At 38.0% G+C, this 24513-nt stretch overlaps 1 protein-coding gene across 2 annotated transcripts; it reads left to right on the forward strand.

The window, feature by feature from the left end:
- Positions 1-7919: 7919 nt before the first annotated feature.
- On the forward strand, positions 7920-17304 carry ndfip2 (Nedd4 family interacting protein 2). Of its 2 annotated transcripts, none has more exons than XM_086148048.1 (8): positions 7920-8177; positions 12112-12337; positions 12961-13091; positions 13255-13342; positions 13901-14025; positions 14139-14205; positions 14503-14610; positions 14692-17304. In XM_086148048.1, the coding sequence occupies exons 1-7, from the start codon at positions 8151-8153 to the stop codon at positions 14604-14606; spliced, it is 768 nt and encodes a 255-aa protein (XP_086004174.1). In that variant the 5' UTR covers positions 7920-8150; the 3' UTR covers positions 14607-14610; positions 14692-17304. The 2 variants fall into 2 exon arrangements, with proteins under 2 accessions (XP_086004174.1, XP_086004173.1); XM_086148047.1 differs by having other exon boundaries at positions 14695-17304.
- The last annotated feature ends 7209 nt before the right edge of the window (positions 17305-24513 follow it).

A 24513-nucleotide genomic window follows, 5' to 3' on the forward strand; every position in this document is an offset into this window, starting at 1 on the left:
ACACGTCATAAAAAGAAATACAGCCATTATCTGTAATTCACACATTGGGCATTTTAGGTTCTCCAATGCATGTTTTTGGCCTGTGAGAAGAAACTTTAGAACCCAGAGGAAACCAGCACAGACACATGCAATGCATTGTGTCACATTTGCATCTCAGAATTCATTAATATAATCCCTTATCTAATCTTTCGACTTTGAATTTTCAGGGGTTGGAAACATTTTCTTTTATTTGTCCCTAATTTTAATGTTTTTTTTTGTGTGTGTTTTGTTAATTTTCTTTGAACTAATGTATTTTTTAATGTAATGTGTTTTTTCAGATTTTAAGTAATCAATTTATCTTTTCAATTTCATATTTTGATTACACTTTTATGTTTATATCCCTCTTTTCTTGAAGTCAATATTTCCTGATTTTTCCTGGCAAATTCTTATTTTGAATTTTGAAATAAAATTTCCATGTGATATTAAAAAAACAATGCTGTCCCTTTTTAATTTGTGCCTTGCTTTCCTTTGTGCTGTAAAGGTCACTCATTGTTGGTGTTGAGTTGTTTTATTGAATTAAGACAAACTTCTGTGGAGTTTCTGTTTCTGTTGGTAGTGGTTCATGGCTTGTATTTGGGGACTTGGTAGCTGATATTTACCAGGTAAATGATTTCCTTTCCAATTGCATCTGGTGTCGATCACCTACATCTGCTCATAAGCTGATTTCTTCTGGAAAAATACCCATTGAGGACTAAAGTACTATATAGCTGACACCTGATTATAAATAGCAAGATTTATTTGCACCAGTCTGTCCAACTAAGGGTCCCGAGAGAACATTGGGTTGTTGTCATACGATGAGACAAATGTGCAGGTTGCACATGCGGAAAAATTCCTGAATTCAGGATTGAATAGTCAACCTCTGCTTCACCTAGCATAATTTATTACACATATACAAGTCCAACTTCGACCCAAGGGGAATTCTCCAACTCTGAATTTAATCATGAACCGCAGTTACTAAATTTTTATTTGCGATCATTACGACCCTACCAAATGTGGCTATCTTGAGTCTTTAATTTAGCATGGCAAGATGTTTTGGAATAGCTTTAATACATTTTAAATAAATGTAGCAACTTAAATAAATGTATCAACCTCCTTGCACTTAAAAATCCTATTGATAAGAACATCAGAAAAAAACACACACACACACACACACACACACACACACACATATATATATATATATATATATATATATATATATATGATTTATGTATTTATTTCAAAGACAGTTTACCATACCAAGAAACTGGAAACTGGAATGCAATAATTATGGCATCAAGTTAGATTATCTTGGTTTTACTGCTCTCTGCTGGATGCATTTTGTCCATGCAAGAAACATTCTCACACACTCATCAAGACACGTGTGTTTCTCGTTTTCATGTTTCATGTAAATTAGCAGCTGCTGGCTATTCATGCTGACAGGTATTTAAAAGGCAATTAAATAATGTTTATTTGTAGTGTGTATTTAGTGTGCATACACATAGTAACTACAACTGTTTAGGTGCTTCAAATCTGTGCTTTGTTTCTGCATGCTCCAGATGCAACTCCCCTCTAGCCCCACTCCAATGTATAACAGAGCCTGTTTTCAAGTCAATTAAACCAAATAAAAACAATTCTTTTTGATATTCTAACATTATATATAATAAACTTTTTTTTTTTGAGTGAATATAAATAAATGTAATCTGAAGATGATTATTTGCTATTTGTGATACATGTTACTTTATATGACAATATGCGGCAAAAAAAGGGAAATTTGTGCATTTTTCAGTTATTAATTATCCACCTGATTGGCTCACGTTAGAAGCAAATATAACGTCAGCTCCAAATGAGCGTGCATTGTAACCATTGCAGCTGATTAAATGCTTGGTTCAAACGGCTTGAAACTGATGAACAGATGGACAAGAAACCTGGCCTCTGCAGCTTCCAGGTAGATTCAGTTACACACGACATATATATATATATATATTTCATGCTTTTTTCTAAGGCGATTGTTGTTAATTTTTAGGTTGATCTTTATATATCAAAAATACATGTATATATATATATATCACCCACTTCAGAAACAGTATCCAAAGCCACTCGTGGTGACCATTTGGCCGGGGGATTACAGGACTGCAGAACTGCAGGGGATACAGCGCATCTCCTCGGTTCATACCATCTTCCAGTGACCCATTGATTGATCGATCCATCCATCTTTTTCCACTTATCTGCAATCGGGTTGTGGGGGCAGCGCCAGGAACGGAGAGGCCCAGAGTTCCCCCTCCCCAGCCACATGGTCCAGCTCTTCTGGGGGATCCCAAGGTGTTCCCTGGCCAACCTAGAGACATAGTGTCTCCAGCTTGTCTGGGTCTGCCCTGTGCAAATCCAGCCATGATTTGTTGTCTTTAAATCAAGCACGCAGGTGTCCGTGCAAGCAATATTTTAATGCCTTAATTACCTCCGGGGGAATGGTAGGGTGGGTGAAGTGAAAATTATACTGTGTCTAAACAGCTACAAGGTCCTTGGGGGGCAATTTACATCATCATATCATCTAAATTTTCTAAGAGGGCTTGTTAACCGTATCACTAAACATGTTAGTAGATGTGTATTGAATGACTTTGAATGTCCACATTATTAAGGATGTGAGAATAGTGGGACCTTCATATTGCACAAGGTCTATAAAAAGCAGTTAAATATGACAATATTTCAGTTAGGAGCTAAACTCTTCTGTGTTCTGCTGATTAAATGATTCTTAATTTTACCTGCTGCCCATGTGCAAATTATATGAGAATTTTTTTTTGTTATTTTTTAATTATCCAGCAACTCAGGACAGTTCCCATCTTACATAAATCCATAATATTTTTGTTTTAAGCCCCTAGGTACCAAACCCAGAATACTTTGCAAATAGAAAGTATATCAGTGTGACTTTCCTAACATGAAATATCATTCACAAAAAATTTGCTGCAGATGGGCAATTAAATTGCTGCTTGCCGAGATGTCTCCTCTTGTTTCACACACTCCTATCTGCTTGTGTCAAAATACTCACCTCCAGTCCAATAGGAAAGCTTCCACGACAGAAGAATGGGTTTGCTGATGAGCTTCAGACAGACGCCCACTCTTATAGCACCTATTTACCTTGGGATGATATTGCCAAGTATCGTCTTAATTGTGCCTGTGTGTATCTGTTTGCCTGTGTGTGTGTGGCCAAGTGTGTGTGTATGAGTGTGTGAGCGGCTCTGTTCGTTTATCTTCTCGAAGGTATATGTTTGCAGGGACGGTTGCCAGCATGGACTCTAAAAGTGGGTCTTTAATAACTGCCAGGCGAATGATGCCAAATCTTTTTTAACTGTCTTGCAGGGCGCTGAGAAGTGCAGGCGGAGACTCATACATCACAAAAACATCAGTTAACTCATTTAAACTGGTTTCAACAGGAAAATACTCTCAAATGCAGGAAACAGCAAAAAGAGGAAATAGTTTGGTGGCCTTCTGTCAGACTACATTTCATAACTTCCCAATTCCTAACCTCTCCTTCCCTGCACTAGCCAGTATGAGCTGCTTAACTGATACATGTTCAACAGTAATCCCTTCTTAACAACTGGGATTATTATTTAATTCAAGTCGAGCCTTTTATCAATACTTTGCCGTGTGCTCATTGTTCCCTCAGGCTTTAGCCAGCTTTTCGCAAGAGAAGGAAAATGTAGCACATTCAATTGACAAATTGGAGAGATGGGGTTGTGAGGGAGGTCCTTCACAGCGGCAAAAAACGTTGTTGATGCAAGCGCAGTGAAGTATCACTGGGAGAATTTACCCACATCTGATTCAAGACAAAGAGGTTCAAAATTACTCTTAACAGTGCCTTTCCTTAGGACGCAAGATCTGCATTATCCCACCTGGGTATCAAATAAACACATGAGAATAATAGGTAAAAATATTATCTTATGATGACATTTACATCTAGGTTTTGCTCACTTTCATTTATAGGCTTCATCAAATTCCAGCTATTTGCATTGAGTCTGTCTCTGTAAATCTTTCAGATAGAAATGAACCAGCAGCAGTAACATTGCTTCCTTCACTCAATTGACCTGACAGCTCCAATTCATTTGTTATTTGCGCTACGTTAAGTACAGAATTAGGCACCTCATTATACTATACCTTCTTTGTGAAATATATTATAAGTAACTAAAGTGGAAACTAAGTGTAGGTGTGGAGTTCAACCACTGAGCTGAACTTTTAGACACTTTAAGTCTCAATGAGTAATGCGAATCACTGCAGTGCCAAAGACTCAGTTATGTCTACATTCAGACCATCATACCATAAACAAGCAGTTATTTCATCTTACTGCACGCCACTCCAAGACTATTCGACCAAAGATCCTTGTGACCCTTTGTGACTACAGGAGACACTCTTTAATGGCATTGTGTTATCAGAGCAGTTTTATGTCATTCTGTGTCCTGTTCCCAAAGTGCAAAATTTGTTATTTTTGCACTGCTGATGAAGCTCTCAAAAAGCAATGCTTGGATATATCCTTATTTCAGAATTTCCCCTGGACTGGTAAATGGAAGATAGCACTTTAATAACTTCAACTGCTTTTATAAATATCCCAAAACACTAAAACCCACATTCAACCTTCAATTCTTTGACGAATATATTTTATCCAAAATCAAATGAAGATGTAAGTTCAAATGTTTTCTTGTTAGACAGCAAAAAAATAGCTTCAGACTTTCCCTTTAAAAACTAATCCATAATTATCCCCAAATCCGATTGCTTTTTTTTCTTGCTCTTGCATTATAAAAGTACCAGGAGCCCATTATGTGCTGATCCACTCCAATACTGATCCAAGATTACCCCAAAGGAGAGGGAGCACATGATGGGGTAAACTTGGGAAGGGAGAGAGACACAAACCTGCTTCGCTCTGCCTCACATGGAATTCTCCGCAGCTTAGTAATGGTGGTTGATGTGTGTTAATCGATAAATAATGAAAAAATGCTAGATGAATTATGTATAATTTGTATGGAGAGATGAAAGAAGACATCGGAGCGAAGCGATTTTGAATGTGTGCAGCGGCTTTGCAGAAAAACTTTCACATTCGTCCAGCAGTATCTGATGCTTCTAGGTCAGGTTTTTGCTCGAGGATGTGAATCCAAACAAGTCAGAATCATTTCATGAAATATAGCTCTGCCTGAAAAACAAATACTTTTGACTTGAGACTATTCAGAATATATTTTAAAGTGCAGCCCTTCAAATGTTCTGAAAAGCAGCCTTATGAAATTAAGGTACAACTTTTTTCTCTTGATAAATATGCAAAAAGCCACATCTTGTGTCAACTACATGCTTTGTGCTTTGCAAATGATAAACAAGTAAATTGCTGATTAGCAATGGCTTATGAATTCCAAAGTGATTATTTAGACATAATTCACCAGGGATCCCATCTTTACATTTCATGTAGGTCAAAGTTAAGACTCATGGCTATAAGTGAGAATCGTGCTAAATCTGAAGAGTCAACATTCTTTCTTAGGAAACTAGGGAAGCATGATAACACCATCCTAAATCAAAGTCACATTCCAAGACTTCTCATACAGAACAGCTCATTTTTCTATGCCACTATGGATAGTGCTGGATAGTTCAATAAATAAGTAAATTAATAAATGAAAGTACTGAACCACTTTCATTATAGTGAACTATGCTGCTGAGCTGTAAATTACTTTGAATTCAGAAAGCTGCTAAAAAAGCTGCTAACAAAGCTGTTAAAATAATCAGCAACACTGAAGTTGAAACAACAGAATAATAATACCAATGATATTATTGGCTTTCATGATAAAATATAACACACACATACATACACACACACACACACACACACACACGTATGCTGCAAGAATCTCGCAGGTTGAATTTCTAGCTACTGTTAGGAAAGCACAATGCCTACACATACAAAGGGATACTTTCAAACTGCAAGATTCTGAGACCTTGATAATATGGAGGCCTTGATTTTTTTGTAAGATCAATTACAAGAAACTATACTTGAGGAATCCAAGTCTAAAGTTCTGGAACTAGAGATGATCACATTGCATTCCCTTAACATGCCAGGCATGTTGGGTTGGACGTCAGCTATGAGTGGTGTTTGGTGCCATCTAGCGGTAATACCCTTCACTATTTTCTGGGCCTTTGCGTCATCTGGCTTCCGGCTGGAAATCCTTGCCCTCCCTATTCCGCGTCAAAGCAGACGTAAAGAAAGCGACAGCGGAAATTGGTACTTTAAACCTCCAAAAAAAAATACAGATATGAAAGAAAACGTCCCTTAACAACTTAAACCTATCAAAAGAAAAAAAAAAAAAAACTATAGCTATATTTATTGTAAAATTTGTTTTCAAAAATCAAAATCCAGAAGAAAAGGATTAGGATTAGTTACTTAAGAAAAAGACAAAAAAGAACCTTAACACGAAATAGCAAATGACATATGTATATAAAAGGAAACTTTGACTACTGTCTATGACCACAAATCATTTACGAAGCTTACATATCACTATGCAGTTCTTTGCTTTGACAGAATCTGTTACTTTGACACCATACATATGGCTATATTTTTTGTACAATAACCCCACTGCATCTGTATCAGTAAATATATATTTAAAGTGGAAATAAATAAAGAACAATTAAAATAAATAAATAGTAGAATTAAATAAAGTACAATAAAATTATCTTTTTGCTTTTTTTTTTTTTTTTTTTTGGTTAGATTAGATTTATATTATTACAGTTACAGTGATCAAAAGACAGGAGGCAGAGCTAGTGGTAGCAGAGATGGAGATGTTGAGGTTCTCTTTGGGAGCGACAAGGATGGATAGAATCAGGAATGAGTCTATCGGAGGAACAGCACATGTTAGATGTTTTGGAGAGAAGGGAAGAGAAGCCAGACTGAGATGGTTCGGTCATGTACAGAGGAGGCGATCGTGAATATATTGGTCGATGGATGGTGGAATTGGAGCTGCCAGGCAAGAAGTCTCGAGGAAGACCAAAGAGAGGATTTATGGATTTAGTGAGAGACGATATGAAGGTAGTTGGTGTGAGAGAGGAGGATACAGAGAATAGGGTTAGATGTAGAAAGTTTATTCACTGTGGGGACCCCTGAAGGGAAAAGCCGAAAGGGAAAGAAGAAGTAGATTTGATTTACATTATTATATTACATTATATACAGTATGTACAAGCACAGGGCAGCAAAATGCAGTTTAGCATCCAACCTGAAGTGCAAAAGAGCAGCAGGTGCAGAGATAAAAATTTACAGATTGGGTACTATTAACCTATAACACAGATGGGTATGTACATTAAATGCTGTAGGCTGTAGACTATAGACAGGAACTATGGCCATAATTAAAAATAGAAATGTACAGGTGATGAGTTATGCCATACAAAAATACAGTTGAAATGGATTTTAATAGTACATAAATAAATACATACAGTAGCTACCTAGTATCTATAAACTAGAGTAGTATTGTGTGGGGGATGGTGATGGTGATGACGTAAATGATGATGATGTTGATAATAATAATGATAATAATTATAATAAAATAATAACAATAACAATAATAATACAATATTCATATTCTTACCCACAATCGCAATCACAATCATAATCGCACTAATAATAATAATCGTTATTATTATTATTATTATTATTATTATTATTATAGTTATTATTATTGATATTATTTGATGTCTGGGGTCGGGAAAATTATGATAATGATGTATGAAAAATGTTACTCTAAAAACATGTTACTAGTTAACGATGTAATTCAGTGTTTATTACTCATTTCTACCTAGTACTGGGGAGGCACAGTGGTACATTTTATTTTGAAACCTCCTGTCGGAACAGTCACATTTCACAAATCGCTTGATCCTGTTGCTTTGAGCAACAACAGTGTTTTTCGAAGGGAGTGCTCTACTTTCATTGTGTACTGCAGCCATTTCTCTCATAGCTCCGTCTTCGTCGCTGTTTGGGAGGGGAGTCTCGATTCCGTCATAAACGCAACGAACTAGCTAACCATAATTTGAACAAAAGAAAAAAACTTCTGATAACACAGAAGTTAGATCTCCCTGGTTTTCCTGGCTGGCTCTCTTGCCAGCTAAAGCTTCTCGGGATGGACCCAGCGAGCCGATACCAAGTGGTGAGTGAGGTCGATATCAAAACACCATCTGATAGTTAGCAGGGCCTGTTTTTGACAGGAAGCGCGGCCTTGCTAGCGCTCGTTCATTCGCATAAGACAAAAAATACGTGGTGTAAAATATTATTTTTAGCGTCTAATGAACCAACGTTACAGTTTGGGGCCTTTTTGTACGAAGTAATTTTGTTTCTTAAGCTAAGCATTTAACACTTCCGTGTTGTACTACGCTAACGCCAACTAGCACGCTAGCTGTTTTCTGTTGAAGGCCATAGAAGTTACGACAGTCGCAGATCTGTCTAGCAATATACTCGCATTGAACACTCACAAAATACATTTATAATGTATGAAAAATATTTGAACGTGTATGCGTTGGTTTTATTTCATAATAGTCGTTCCGTTTCTTTCAGTCAGCTTGGCTGTCACTGTTAGCTCAGATTTATTATCATAACGTTATCTAATGATCTTCGAAAGAAACAAACTCTGGTGAAATATTTATATGTAAAAATGGTTATTGCATTTGTTTAAATGCTGTAAGTAATGTATTTAAAAGTGTATACTACTCATGACCATTGCAGATTTGGCTTCAGTACAAGTAAACTTTGACCTCTCAAATAGCTCTTGAAGCATAAGGAGTTCAACACTCGATTTTAGACTGACACGTATTTTTGCTTTACTTCAATGAATTATATACAGTATATGTTTAGATTTTTCAGCTTGTCAGTCAAATCATTCATATCTGTTCGGATCAAATTTATCAGACTCTACCCGTATCAGGCAGCCGTACTTCAAAAACCATGACACTTCCTTTGACGTCGTTGTTGTTGCGTTGTATCAAATTCTTCTCATAGCACGGAATGCGCGAAAGAACAGTTACTACAAGGTTACTGCACTTCTCCCAGTTTGTACTGTATATCGTGGTGAATGTAGTCAGTGTGCAGTCATACTGATAGGGAAATGAAAGATTCTTTTCCTTTTTTTATATCATTTTTAAAATATTCAGATATACTTAAATTAGCATCTGGAAATTTAAAAGTGATGGAGTGCTATTCCAATGTACAGACACCAGTATAATAAAGAGTTTATCCCACTGTCAGTTCCTTATTTATCTTTTTGTGTGAAGCTTAACAAGCACTTCGTCATCGTAAATATAACAGTCTTCCGCCCAAATTCACAATGAAAATGCCAAGCAACGTTGTGAGTGGACTAGTTAAAAACATGTTCTTTGATGTGTCGATATTTGTCTCAAAGTGTCCAATGTGCCCATTGTTCGGTCATCCCTTGCAGAGTATAGTTATTAGAACACAATTCAGGTATTTACACCCAGTTATTGCCACAGTCAGAAATAACTGGAATGTAAGTTGTTAGATCACTTACATGACATTTTCAATATGCAACTTGAAGTTGAATAATTACATATAAGATTTTTTTTCACATACTGAACCTTCTAAACTGTCAGACATTACAAATTCTTGAGACAAAGCTGATTAAAATGGAGTTATTCTCAAAAAGGGGCAGGTCTTCGAAATCAATGAGTAAAGCCCTAAATACAGTTATTCATCGTAAGGGTTCTCTATTCAATACACTGCTATTTTTTTCTCGCCCATTTGTTCTTTGTTTCTATGTTTTCTCAAAAAATGGTTAGTTGTCTGCACGTATCATACAATGCCTCCATGTGCAGGCCTGCATGAGTTTTGGGTATATATGAACTCAGGAGGAGGCTTGTGGCTATGTTATTAAGATCTTATGTAATCTGCTGAGCGTGGGGGTGAGCTATGCTTTGTCCTTGATTTAGAGCCAGTTGTCAGCTTCTCATTCACCCGCTCAAAGCTTTGCACATCAATGCAGCGTTAGATTGTTCGAGATTTTTAGGTGGCTCTTTGCCTGAAGACACATAAACATGATTATGATATTTCATAAGCAGTGACTGATTGAGCTCACATAAGTTTAGTTACACACCTTTGGCTTATTTGTCATAAGTTTCAAGACAGATGATGAAGAGGGCCTTTTTTGGCCTTAGGTGGTGGTTTTCACAGTTGGGAAGTTGGCATTGCCCTCTGCAAAATGTTTTAATATCTGTTTCAAACATACAACTATAACATGAATCATAATCAAAGGATGTTTTAAAAAATGATATATTAACATTTTCAGCTACAGACTGAAGTTATTGTCTTGTGCACTACAACGTTCCACGTCACTGTTTATCAGACAGAGTAGTAATTTGCTCTTTATTTCAACTGCAAATTTGTGGTGGTGCAGCAAAATTGTTTAGAAAGTAAAATGCATGATTAGTCTGTAGATAAAAACCTGGCAAGTGTGTCTAATGGAGTATTAGCTACAGGAGAAGGGATTATCAGTTGTTGTTGATAATCAGGCATTCCTCGTTATCAGCATCATTTCATTGGCTGGGTGTTAATAAAAAGAAGAACACCCCTTATGTGACCCTTTTATAAGCTAAGGAGGAAGATATAAAATCCTCAAGGACACCTTGATGGCTTTGCCTATTAGATAAACTTGATTGATCCACATAGTGGAAATTCTTTTTTCATAGCAACATAACAGTTATAGTGTCAAATATAAATATAATTATAAATAGAGAGACAGTTAGAAGACAAAATATAGCAGAAGACAAAATATAGCAAAGACATCCACGATTACATGGACAGCAGGGAGAACAACAGCAACAATATCAGGGATAACAATGAACAACAGAATGGAACAGTAAGGGTAAAAAATAGAAAACCATAACTAAACAACAATATAAATAGAGTGACAATAGCAATGACAAGAATAAAATAAGAAACCTTAAGATAGGCAGGATGTATGTGGGCTGGGACCAACAAGGATAAAAAAGACAGCAGTTAGGGCATGACAAGTGAAAGGGTGAGGTAATGAGGTTGTGGTAGCACAGATGCACCTCAGGCCGGTCAGAGTTGGAATTCTATTGGAATTCCCTCTGAGCTGCTGCTAATGATTATGTTCTCATTGCTCATTTGTAATTTCAGAAGGCATTTGGCTCTTTGCTCAGAGGAACATGATTGCTCTTAAATCTTTAAATGACTGTGTCAGCTGTGTTAGGGCCACTTATCAACTGATAGCACGTGTCCCTTTTCCAGAGGCTATCTAATGTTGACATACAAAATTAGGCTTGCCCTTTTGCCAATGGTCGTGGCCAAACACTTTATTCTATTATATAATGATAAAATAGTATTCTTTGCCAAATAAAGCATGAATAGGTGATTTCTTATGAGATACAGATTTAGTCATGTACAGGATTATTCGAAATTGTTATGTGTTATACAACATGATTTCTCCTCTAAATATTCTAAGACTTTTTATGTTTTTACACCAATAAACCTGATGAAAAACTCTGATTATGTCATGCTACAGAATGTGTGAGATACATGGAAGAAAGAAAGTAATATACATTGAAGATAAACTATGTAGGCCAGGCAATTATTTTCAATTTGGCTAAATATTTCCTTGCCAACTTTATCCTTTGTTGTTTGCTACTGAAAGACACTGCTGTTATTTTTTTTTCCAACTCTATTTATCACCGACTTTAGCTTGGTTAGAACTGCTGACTCTATGCAGATGTTGGCCATAGAACCATCTGTCTTCTTTCTAATGCAATGGAACTGAATGTCTTTATCTATGTTGCAGAGAAAAGACAAAAACAATAGGCAGTGGTGTGGTTACTTGAAATAACCTAATACTTTAAATTTCAGCATTTTTTTGAGGAAATGTGTTCTGTGATTGAAAGATGCTATATGACTTACGCTAAATAAATAATTAGGATGCATCTGTGCAACTCCCTCAAGATGTTAGGGGTCATGCCAGAATAAAAGGTTTTGTTAAATCCGTGGTGTTGTGATCTATTAATAATATACATTCATTAATAGCTTGCTCTTTTAACCCCTCATGCCATCTTCACTTTCAGCTGCACAATGAAGATGACTCTTCAGAGAGCTCCGTCAATGAGCAGCAGCCATGCACATCTGCCACAGCCCAGGCTGGAATATCCCAGGAGAGGAGCCAGTCACAGGCCTGCTCGGCCTCGGCGTGTGCATTAGGGGAGGCTTCGGGATCAAGGACTCAAGAGGAGGCAGAGGCCCCTCCGCCACCTTATGCATCCATTGACCTGGGAGCCGGTGCAGCTGCACCTGGTATGTATTAAATGCATCATCTCAGCTAATCTGAATGATTATATTTATTTTCTTCAAAAGTAAGGACATTTCAGGAGCCCCATTGGGAAAAGTTTGTAAAAAGTGATTAGAATTATTTTTTTAAAATGATCTCAACCAAAAACTATGATCGAATCACTTAAATTTGCAAGAAAGCTAACACATAGCAATTCAAATAGCCGAAAAAACATGAAGAAGCAACTACATTGAAACTTAACAGCAAAATCACTTGTAAGAAATTACTTAAAAGCTTTTGAAAAGACTACTGATTCAGCAAGATTTTGATCTGATTTTGATTCTGGGGACCTGATAAGTTCGAGAACCCCTATCACAAGTGAGCTTTTCTAACAGTTCCTCTACCTGATTGGTCTTCTAAACTGGAACATGTCCTTGAAGAATATTTTTCCAGAATGTGGTTGTCTGCTTCCAAAAATGGTAACAAGATTATAGCTCATGGCAGTTTTGTGGCGGCAGCTCCTCATGAGTCAGTTTTTGATTTCCATGACAGCATCGCCACATCATTGGCAGTTAAATAAGCTCCACTTTGCAGGATCCTGTCCCGTTTCTATCTGCCCCTAAGCCTGTCTCCTGTGTCTTTCCCACAGAGACTAGTTTCCAAGGTGACTTTCCAGTGCCTCCACCCTACAGCGTCGCCACTTCACTGCCCACGTACGATGAAGCAGAAAAGGCCAAAGCAGCAGCTATGGCTGCCTCCTCTGTGGAGGTGATGCCAAGGGTGAGGATGTGCTCACAAACTCTCCTTTGGTCTATTTTTGTTTCTATTTTTCTCCAACTTAAAGCAACATCTCAAACATTTAATGTTTGTAAGATTCAACACCATAGTCACTGTCAGATTTCACCACATTTTTCTTTTGCCGTACTTGTTTTTGTCTACACAGGATGATGAGTTCCCTCCCAGAGACGACTTCAGTGATGCCGACCAGCTGCGAGTTGGAAATGATGGAATCTTCATGTTGGCCTTTTTCAGTGAGTTCACCTTCAATATGTTGTCATTACATGAGCAGATTGGACATTATCTGCGAGATTAAGAAGCCCTAACCCAGTAAAATAACCTGAATGGAGCAGATGTGAGCCTTATTTGCATATTTTGTTTCTATAACAAGTCACTTCATATCAGAATAAAAGCATCTATGGGCTGCTAATTTCCCAAAAATCTCTCCATTTTCAAAGAATAGTTTAACCTGATTGCTATTATATTCTAAAACAGAAGCCTCTGATTTGTTCTGTACATCAGGGCCACAAGACTTGGCTATTTTTGCTTTACTAATTTCTCAACATTTACATTTTAAAAGTTGCTGACTTAAAGAAAAAATCATTGAAATATCCATTTCCACAAACCAATTCACTTGGTCCTGTCATGTGAAAACTTAATGGCAACCTTGCCATTAAGAGCTGTTCAGCACAGCTAAAGAGAAATGTTTGCAACTTGCATAAAATTGTTAGTTTAATAATCAAGACTCTTTTGTATGGGGGGCATTAGAAAGGGGGAGCTCTGTGTAAACGTCCTTTTGTATTCCCCCTCAGTGGCCTTCCTCTTCAACTGGATCGGGTTCTGCCTGTCCTTCTGTCTGACCAATACCATTGCAGGACGCTATGGAGCAATCTGTGGTTTTGGCCTTTCCCTTATCAAATGGATTCTCATTGTCAGGGTATATTTGTATGCCGGAAAGAAACTCAGTTGATGAACATCATGTCTTGATAAAAATCTATTAGGTTTTTTTTTCTTGCCTGAAGAAAAATCTTCTTTTTTTCCCCCATCCAGTTCTCTGACTACTTCACTGGTTATTTTAATGGTCAATATTGGCTCTGGTGGATCTTCCTGTTGCTCGGTGAGTATTTACTTGGCACTCTAGAAGGTGACATTGTTTAGTTTTCACACCTTGTGAGTTGATGTTAATCATTATAAGACTTATAATAAAGAAAAAATAGATTTGATAATATAAAAATGAAAGATTATGGAATCACTATATGTTATATACACTATATATATACATATATATATGTGTGTGTGTGTGTGTGTGCTTGATATTTGGCTCACTTTATTGACACATTGAACTTTTTAATTCAATAAGAATTGAACAGATGATTATTTGATAGAGTTAAATGTGTGTCCTGTCCCTCCGCAGGTCTCCTACTGTTCTTCAGGGGCTTTGTCAACTACCTTAAGGTTCGCAACATGTCAGAAAACATGGCTACTTCACACAGAGCACGCCTCTTCTTCCTCTATTAAAAAGGTAAACGAAAGTTGACTCTTAAAAAATTAGACAAATCGCTAAATGGCTGCTTGCCAGCATAATCATTTTTGTATCTTCCAGCAGGTTTCCACACCATCACCATTCCGTTCCAATGTGAAGTCCTCCCCCAACCCCCCATTTCAAATGACCTGACTTGAAGAGCTGCAAGAAGAGGAGAAAGGGAAGGAAAGAAGTAGGGAGAAAGTATCATCCATTTCACTGAAAGGAAGACTCCACTTCTGAGCCAAGTCCACATACACCTCTAAAGAGCATATCTCTTCCTAGCTTTTCTTCTTATTTTCCTTTGATTCAAATATCTCGGCCATTTTCACACAGTCAATTACAGTGAAACACCAGTCACACACTAGAATTAACACAGAAACACAAAAGCTAAGGTTTAAAATCTTTTCGGAAAACAACACGTTTGGAATGTGAAGAACTTTTAACATGGTAAATGACCCGGTAACTTCAATCACAATGGCATTTTTAAAACCTCATACATTTTACTGTAAGCGACAGCAAGTATGACTGCGACCTGATTAACATCTTGGTCTCTCTGACTTGCAAATGTGCATGTTTGATGGAAAATATGCATTGATCAAACAACATATCACAGTTTGTTCCTGTGCTTCATGTAGCCACTCAATTGACATCATGTGATACAGGACCGAGTATGAACACACACCAACCAATTGAAGCAGGACCTGAAAAGAGGATTTTGATGAAAAGGAAATTATACTTTTCATTATCTCAGAGGTTTCGAATGAACCTGAAAATTTTAATAAAAGAGTTGTCATTTTAAAAGGAGAGACACTGTTTTTAACCAGGCATTGATGGCTTCAAATTCATTCTGTGTCTAACCACAGTGGTAGCAGGGATGTCAAAAGAATATTTTGAGATATAATTGAAAAGTCTTAGGACTTTGTTCAGAATGAAAAAATGTTAATCCACCAGTTTAATAATAATTAATACTCGATATATCAAGTTCTATCCTATCCATCCTCTCCTAACCTACCCTACATTTTATCAAGCTATACACCCCTTCCTGCAGCACCTGAAAACAGTGCTGTGACAGTGGTGTTTTTTGGCTTGGCAAATGTGGCTGCTCGGGAGGGAAAGTGCACCCGCTATCTTTATATGTGTTTCTGTTCAGGATTCCGAAATAGGTTTGGTTGACTGCAATAAAGTTGTTTCATGGCTGGTGTCTTATATCTAAGTAAAATGAAAAGAATGTCACCAGTATGTTGAGGAACATCCACTCATTCACCCCAAACATTTTTATAGCATCTCCTTTGGCTCAGCTGTTTATATTTAGCTGTGAAAACTTCATTTTAAAATGCACACAGATCGACTTCCACGTCCACCTAAACAGTATATGTAAGCAGATCCAGTCAGTGGAGCTGGAAATCAATGTTGGCCCAACTCGCAAGCCCAGTTCAAAGTGGCCCTGAAACAAGTGTGGGACTCCTGCTTTGGTGCTGTTGTGAAAGAATTGATAAGCATTTTACACACTTGAAATTGTACTCATGATGAGTCTTATGCAAACAGTAATTTGTAATTACCTACGATAATTGTCAATGTAATGTCCTGTAATAATAAAATAGCAGTAGGGCAGTAGTTTTAGCCGAGCACATCGGAAACCGATTACTTTTCGACATCAGGTTCTGTCCAGAGTTGGGATCACAGAGACCAAAACAAGTATGAGCAACAATGTTTTCTATTAAACAAGAGATAAAAGAAAATAAGCAATACAAGTAGTTAAAATGTGACTGGCTCTGCATGTCCTGCATGATGTAGAGAAACCTGACACTGATCTCTCTCTGAGAGTTCATAATTAGATACCCTTCCTTTTTCTTTCCGTGGTAGCAGTGGTGTGATGTAGCTCCTGGTGTGAAGGTGGAAGGGCGGCAGATGTGTGGATGAACACCTTTTTTTCTCTTCATTATGTGATGAACAATATCAACCGATCAGAAATTATTTCGGGTCGTTCAGCGACTTGTGTCCAGCACGAGTGATGGTGTGTTACGAAAAATGGAGCCTGACTGGACAAAGAAAAGAAAAGGCTTTTTGTTTCTGTTTTTTGATTTTTTTTTCTTTCAACCAGAAAATGAAAAATTTATATACCAGCTTATGCCAATTCATAATATTTGCACTTTGAAGAACTTCTGTACAGTATAACTTGTGATGTGTGGGGGTTGAGAAAACAATAGCCATCCAAGTTTGTAAACTGGAATTCTTGATCATCCCAAATGGATAATTTGCCTTTTTTGCACTTTTTACTTTTCAAATTGATGTTATTTTGTGTCTTCTTTCATTGCATGTAGCCTGAACTGTGACAGCTTAAGTTTTGCCAAACTTGTTTTGAAGCTTTTTCTGGGCGCCATAGTCACATCCCACCTACGTCTCTTCCAGCATTATCAATATCTTTTATTAATAAAATTTCGCTGCATGATTGTTCCATCTGGATGACAGTATAATATTAGGATCACACAACTTACAGATACATTGCTTTGTTTGTAAATAAAACAATAATGAAAAAAAAAATAAGATGGCAGCCAAACTATTTTTGTCCAAGATAATCATTGTTAACATTCTCTTTGAGGGTTGTTATGCATTTATTGTAACTGGAATTAAAATGACATGATGTCTTGCAAAAAAAAACAAAAAAAAAAAACAATAAAGGCTTCAAAAGAATAATTCTACATTTTGATTCTGACTGCCAAACTATTTGCTTCCTGCAGTTGCGCACAAACCGTGGAGTGCTCAGTTTTATCTTGTTTTCCATGAACAACTGAGGTATAGTAGTGAGAGATTCTCCTTAGCACAACAGTCTTGAGGAGCAAGGTATTATTGTTCTATAATGGGAGACTGATGCTTGCCTGTCCAGGTGATTTTGCCTGATACTTAAACTTGAAGAGGTCTTCAAAAAATTTGTTATTGACATATAACACTGAAGAAATGAGAAAGAAATTATGAGACAAAATGTCATCTACATCTAAATGAAGCCAGATACAAGTCTTAAATAGTAAAAGTCCTTTAAGCAAGGATAGTGATGCCGGGGTCTAGACCAAGAAAGACACTGTTAAAGAGTAAAAAAAATATATCCATGACCAATAACCTATTCTCTTGTTATGGTAAGACAATTGTTCATACTTCCAAAGCAATCAAATTCCTTAAACATCAAATGTTGCAGTACTGCAGTGAAAGGGACATTCCCTGGTTCCATCTAGTTGTTTTGGTCTAGTCCACTAGATGGAGTCATGTACTTCCTTCACAAATAGAAATAACTTCCTACAGAAAACCTCACTCAGAGCTCTCGGCATGAAGGAAGCAGTATCCAGGAAGAGGATACCTTGGCTTGGCTCTTTGTTATCAATGAGTCACTGTAAAGACCTGTGTGTATGTGCCCTTGGTGGTTTTGTCTTCTGTATTGGCTGTGTACACAGATGGCTTCTTAGAGACTATTCATTGATTATCTGTACTTATTTTTCTGCACTCAGGGTTTCAGTGGTGCTGGACCCCATTCCATTGCCATCGCTGCCATTAGTACCATTGGGCGAGAGGCAGGGTTGACCTTTGAATCGATCACAGGGACACATAGAACAATTCATGCCTTTTCACAGATTTTTTTATTCACATGGCGATTTAGGGTGTTTTTTGGACTGTGGGAGGAATTTCCAACCAGAAAGGCACCCCAGAATAGAACCAGGAACCTTCTTGCTGTGAGGTAGAGGTGCTGACTACCACGAAATCTCGAAGTGAAATAACCCTAAATAAATGATTTACAGTGTAATGTCTTCCTTTTATATTAAATGCATCATTTTCATCGATGATCACTGTTGATTGTATTATGTCACCGTCCAGACTGAAAGACGTCAGTAGAGTCAGGAAGTGTAGCAGGAGGCATAGACAATGCTTTAGAGAGCAAAAGTGAGCACTGCCTAGAAGAAAAGCTTAAGGATAATACATCATCCAATCAGAAGAAAACAAACCACCTCTGAAGTTAAAGGACAAAAGTCTCCATGTCTCAGTGCTGCTCACAGATTCCACGACTATTATACCAGACAAATGTCCAAGACCAAGCCTGAAGAAGATCCTGGCTAACCAGGAGAGGTCCACGTCACAGCATCAATGATAGAAGTTGCACTCAGCCTGCGCGCCTGGACCAATGAGGAAATCGAGGCCGCAACTGCCCACCTCCCAGACCCAGCCAAAAACACAGAGAAACTTGGAGATGAATTTGCCTCATTCTGCCAAGAGGTCCGACCGACCAGGTCTGAGAGTCACAGGATCCAAATATCATCCACTAGTTTCAAACATTATCATTACATGGGAGCTGGGAGGCTTGCAGGTGAACTGAGTCTCTGCTAGAAGCGACAGTGACCACGGTCCTGCACCCTCCTGTCACTTACGTTGTGGTATTTGTTTTTATTGTCAGTTGACATGGTAAAGTGATAAAGAATGCAGTTAAGTTGGCTGCTCCCTTTCAGTGGGACGTTCTGCAAAAATGACCTAAAACTGAACTCTCACTGGACACTTTTAAAGGGTGACTGAATGCCTTGGGGGCACAGACATCAGGCTGCAGATATTTTCAACTGGTTTTAAAGTCCCTATGTTTGCATTTAATGAGCACTTCAACTCTGTTTATTTACCATCTCTTGATCCTTTACACGTGTGGTGATTGTGACATTATTTTTTGATGGTGCAGGCGTGTGGGTTGTGCTGCTGCCTTCCTGTCTCAACCAGGACACTCTTGTAAAAGACATGCTTAATCTCAAAGAGATTCCGAAAAAAGAATGGATGGAAACGTTCTGAACAGAGCCTCAGAAATGTAATTACTTTCAGTCATTCATATCATTCATGTGTGTTGCTCAAGAAAAAGAAACTAGATTTCCACCTGATTCAAAACGATACTGCCTGTTCTCAGTGTGTCTAAAACCACACGTTTGTGTACTCTGGATTTCCCAAACCGATTTATTTTCCGCTTGACACACAGACCTGCGGTACCACGCTCCTCTTTCTATTCAAAATGATACACTGGACTCAAATCTGACACAGGAAGCTGTTTTTGTTACTGTTTCCTTCTTTCTTTTATGAGAGCAATACCCTGTTTAAGAAATCAAGGTCTCAAAACAGTGATTCATGAAGGTTATTTGGGATATTTTGAAGGATTAGATTGGCCAAGATAGTGTTCCCACAAAACAGAAGAATGTCTTCAGTGAATCCTGTACGGGTCGTACAAGCTTTGTAGTAGGGAATTATTATGACAATTAGCAAAGCATCTTAAAAAAATAAAAACAACATTTCTGCTCACTCCGGATTTCTTTTCCTCTCAACGAGACCGTGTTACGTAGATATAAAGTCAAAGAAGTGTGTTTGCATTGAACCAACCTGTAGTGAACATTTTGTGCATATCTCATCCTAATGCAGCGCAAAGCCTGTGCACCACTGACCATTATAATTGCAAAAAGTTGCACCTGCTTCAGGTTATTGCGCTCCAGTGAATTCTTGCAGCTCCCACAGATACATCACACCCGGTGAAAAGCTGTGTGTATGAAATGGATGTTTTGAAATGAGCATATTAAAGCTTTTCTGAAGCTCTTTAAAGCCAAGAGCCCCCATGCTGATGGAGAGATGGAGCAGGGACTCTCTACTACATATATGTTATGTAAAATTGTGTTTTCTATTAAACTGGGCTCAGTGCCATGTACTAACACACTTTGTCAACTGATACCAATGGCAACATTAACAATGTCTGCCAATTGTCCGTACAAGCGAGTTAATGCTTTTGAATTAAACATGCATGTAGAGACGAACATGATGTCCTATGGGTGTGCCTGCAAGACATAAACACCCCTGTTATCGTGCCTGTTCACATAACAGCTTTATATTCCCAACTTGCCACCCCGCTTGCTCCTGGCCCATCTGGCCTCCTCTCTTTTAGAAAGTCTTAATGACTAACCCATTTACATGACTCCTTTCCGGGTTGCAAATGTTTCCCTTTATGAGGCTCTTTCCTCCCTGTGAACTCGTTGTCCTCATTTCCTTGCGTGGCTATCTGCTTGTTTCTGATCAGGTCTTAGTCAGGTCCAGTTAGCAGTGACAGTCAACTGTCAGTCGGGGATTGAAGGATGGCCAAAAAATATTACAAAGGGCATCAGCTGCTCATACAGCCTGGTTGAGTACATCTTATGCATTTGTGGACTAAATGGAGGGGGGGGTTTAACCCGTATCACCATTTGCTCAATCGGCACCTTTTTCTGACGTGTCACGCTCAAATACGTTAATTAAGCAGGGTGTAAAACATGATTCGAAACAAATAACACACACTGAGCGATGGAAGCAAAACAAAACAAAATGATAATTTCAACAAGTTGAGGTTTTCACATTCAGTCATTCAAATTTTTCATTGCGTTTGCTTTTGCATGATCACACTTTAAAGGGCATTAATAGGAAATGCTTTAATGTTTTAATGAATTGGATTTATGTGGCTGTTTCTTGCAGAATGCCTAATGAAAAGGTAGACGGCGCTCTCATCCGATAGGAGTCAATAAGGGTAGGCTAAACAATGGGGTCTGTGGGAAACAGCTTGCCCAGCTTGTTCCAACATTCTCAAGTAACACCTCCGGAGCCCACTAATTAACACTTTATATCTTGTTTGTATAATCCGGGCAAAGAAAAAAAAACAACACTGGAAAAATGACAAGTCAAGCTTTTTATGGGACCTGAATGTGTTTTTTGGCACCCAGCGGTCAAATGCAATGACCCTGTGGAAAGGAACCACGGGTTAGGATCACACCATGATGGAAGTGAACCCAGAGGGACAAAAAGGATGCTCAAATCCCTTCATAGATGTAGAATCTGCCGTGCGAATCCCTTGAGTCTGTTTAAAAACTCTTCAAAATGTGACTTCTGCCAGCATGTTTTAGCAAAAACTATCTAACTAAATATTGGCTCTCTGTCAAGCCTTGCAGGCTTCCATCCATCTCTAACGTAACGTCCAAAGTTGAATTTCGGGCCATTTCCTCCTTTATCACCACTGTTGTATGTGTTTAAATCTTTATGTTTTTTATAATTGTGTCCATACATGTGTGTCTGTTGTCGTTGTTGTTTTCATTGTTGTTACCAAACCCTCCATTCCTTAAAATCAGCAACCTCAAGCTTTTTAACATCATGGCACAAAGTGAAGAAATATGTAATCTCTTCGGGCATGTGGTGCAGCTTTCCCGTGGACATGAAACATGGTGTTGTGGGAGAACAGAATAACTGTGTTCCACTTTTGGCATTCACATGTACACACACGCCCTTTCATTCAGGAGTCACTACAAACAGCAGGGCCTTGGGGCAACTTTCATACACACAGGAAAAAATGGTTTGGTTTTCAGGACACATACCTGTCTGTTGTTGAACGTCAAACACGGAACTGCGATATTTCACAAGATGCACTTCTCCCAACAGGCATCTGCACATACGCTGAGGTTTTTAGGGCATTTCCCATGAACGTGATATATGTAAGACTGCACACCACCATCACTGTGGTTTGCAAGGGTTATCCCACAAAGTGGATGAGGAATTTGTCAAAATGGTGTAAATTGTACCCAAAGTCATATAAGCCAAGAGAAAAGCTTGCACAATTAAATTGTGTTTGATGGCACTGCCCTACATTGACTGTTTTGGAGAATGTGTTTACTTTGCCAACTATCAGTTGATGGATTTGTGAGGCTGAAGCAGTTAACCATTTATACATTAAGTTTTTAGCAAAAGAAAACTAAAGGAAAAACGCCAAATCATTCACAAAGCAGAAATGACATGACAAAAAAGGTTTAAATTCTGGAGAGATAAAATTATAAATACTGCACAGCAAGATGCGCTTTCTCTTTCAGGTTCAAATTATGCTCCTCAACATGGGGGCGAAGGTTCTTACTGTTTCAATTCTAGCAACATCCTAATGTGCAAAACGCACCTGGTCCCAGGGAAGTTATATAAAGAAGTACAAACAGGAACAGTGACAGGCATTGAAGCAAATTTCCAAAATGGTCAACTCTGCAGAATCTCAGGTATTGGGGGTGTATAAACTTTTTAAAGGTTTGGTTTGACTTCTGCACTGTTTGTTCTTTGTTTGCACGCAGTGCCGTGTCTCTGGAACTGCTCTTGAATGTTTGCATGATCATATAGCATACACACACACACACACACACACACACACACACACACACACATGCATGCACACACTGGTACGAGCTCCAAAGTGGCAAATATTGACATTTTCCTGTGCGTGTCACCTGGTCTGCCAGGTGAGGAGTAATAAAGTGACAACACTCTCTCATTTATTTCAAAAGTCATGCTGGCAGAATAAGGCGCGCAGAATTCATTGAATTAAAAAAAAACAACAACTTTATTTAGGGCACAAGAAATACTTTTCATTTGTTGATTCTCGCTTCATTTGAATGCCTTTACTGACTCTCCTGGAGGTTCCTATATGAACTGACAAGCGAGTGTGTTTTCTCTTCAGCTGCAGAATACTGAAGGCTTTTTCGACCCACTTCTAACTTCGTTGGATATTTTGCTTGTATTTTGTCGATAAACAGAAGTTGTCAGCTGTGCTCAGGCGTTTAATTAGCATTCATGCAGTGAATGATAATGAGGGCGAGGATGACTACTTGGAATATAATGGGTAGTTGGGATGTACATACAAGAACAAAAAGATGTTTGTGTTTGGAAAGATTTGTCAATGCAGTGGCTTCTTTGCAATCGATGTCAATAGCAGACAAACAAAGATTCTTTTTTTTTAACAGCCTCGCTTAATGGATGCAAATATTGGTTAGTGAGGCTGAAAAATTAGCAATCTCCAGAAACATCTCAATATTTCATGTTCAGTTTAATACTAAATTAAATCAAGGCATTCACGCCTGTCAAAACAGCTCCTTCAATAACCAGTGACCAAAATCTGCAAATGTATCCACTAAAACAAAGTTGTGTTCCCACAATAATGAATGCAAACATGCTAAATTGGTTAAAGGTATGCCCCCAAAACATGAGCATGGATGTCACTGCATGTGTTACAATTTTGTAGATTATTTATATGTGTATATGTATATACATATTTTTTCATATTTTTTCATTTTAATTCCTCTTCCCTCAGCTGCAGGGAATCTTCAATCTTTGTAGTTACAGTTGACAGTTAAGACAATTCATATTTCATTGTATTTCTTATTCTTCCTCCTTTCTACTATTATCTATTACTGTTATGTTTTTTACTTGAAACTCTGGCACAACAATTTCCTTCGGGATAAATAAAGTTGTTCTCATCTCATCTCATCTCATCTCATCTCATCTCATCTCATCTCTCATATGTATGTTTATGTATATGCATATGTATATGTATATGTATATGTATATGTATATGTATATGTATTGGGCAACATAGTGGTTAGTGCTTCACAATAAGAAGGTTCTTGGTTCAATTACGACTGTCTTCTTTTGACTCATCCCTTCAGGGATGGCCACAAACTTCTTCACCTAACCCTTTTCTCTGTATCCTCCTTTCTCACTCCAGCTAACTTCTTGCATCTGTCAATACATTTCCCCGCTCTGTTCATCACCTGGACCTGCTGTACATCCTTTCCATCTCGATCTCTCTGTTTTGCCAACTTTGATAAGTTATTCTCTCCTTGTCTTTGGAGGCTCTCAGTCGTCCAGGTCATGATGAATTCTTGTCAAAATCTTCTTGTCTCGTTTCACCCCTCATCTGAGAGACTTCTTCAGTTCTAAGGATCAATTGGTAGTTTCCGGATGAAACTGCGAGCGTTTTGGGCGGGTCTAGATTATGGCGACTTGTGTAAATGAAGAAGCTAATGGAGGTGTCGTTCGATGAAAACAAAAGAGCAATTTAGTGGGATTACC

The sequence above is a fragment of the Fistularia commersonii genome, chromosome 6 (assembly GCF_037954325.1).
Source record: "Fistularia commersonii isolate RoL2024-O1a breed Wild chromosome 6, RoL_Fcom_v1.0, whole genome shotgun sequence".
NCBI lineage: Eukaryota > Metazoa > Chordata > Actinopteri > Syngnathiformes > Fistulariidae > Fistularia > Fistularia commersonii.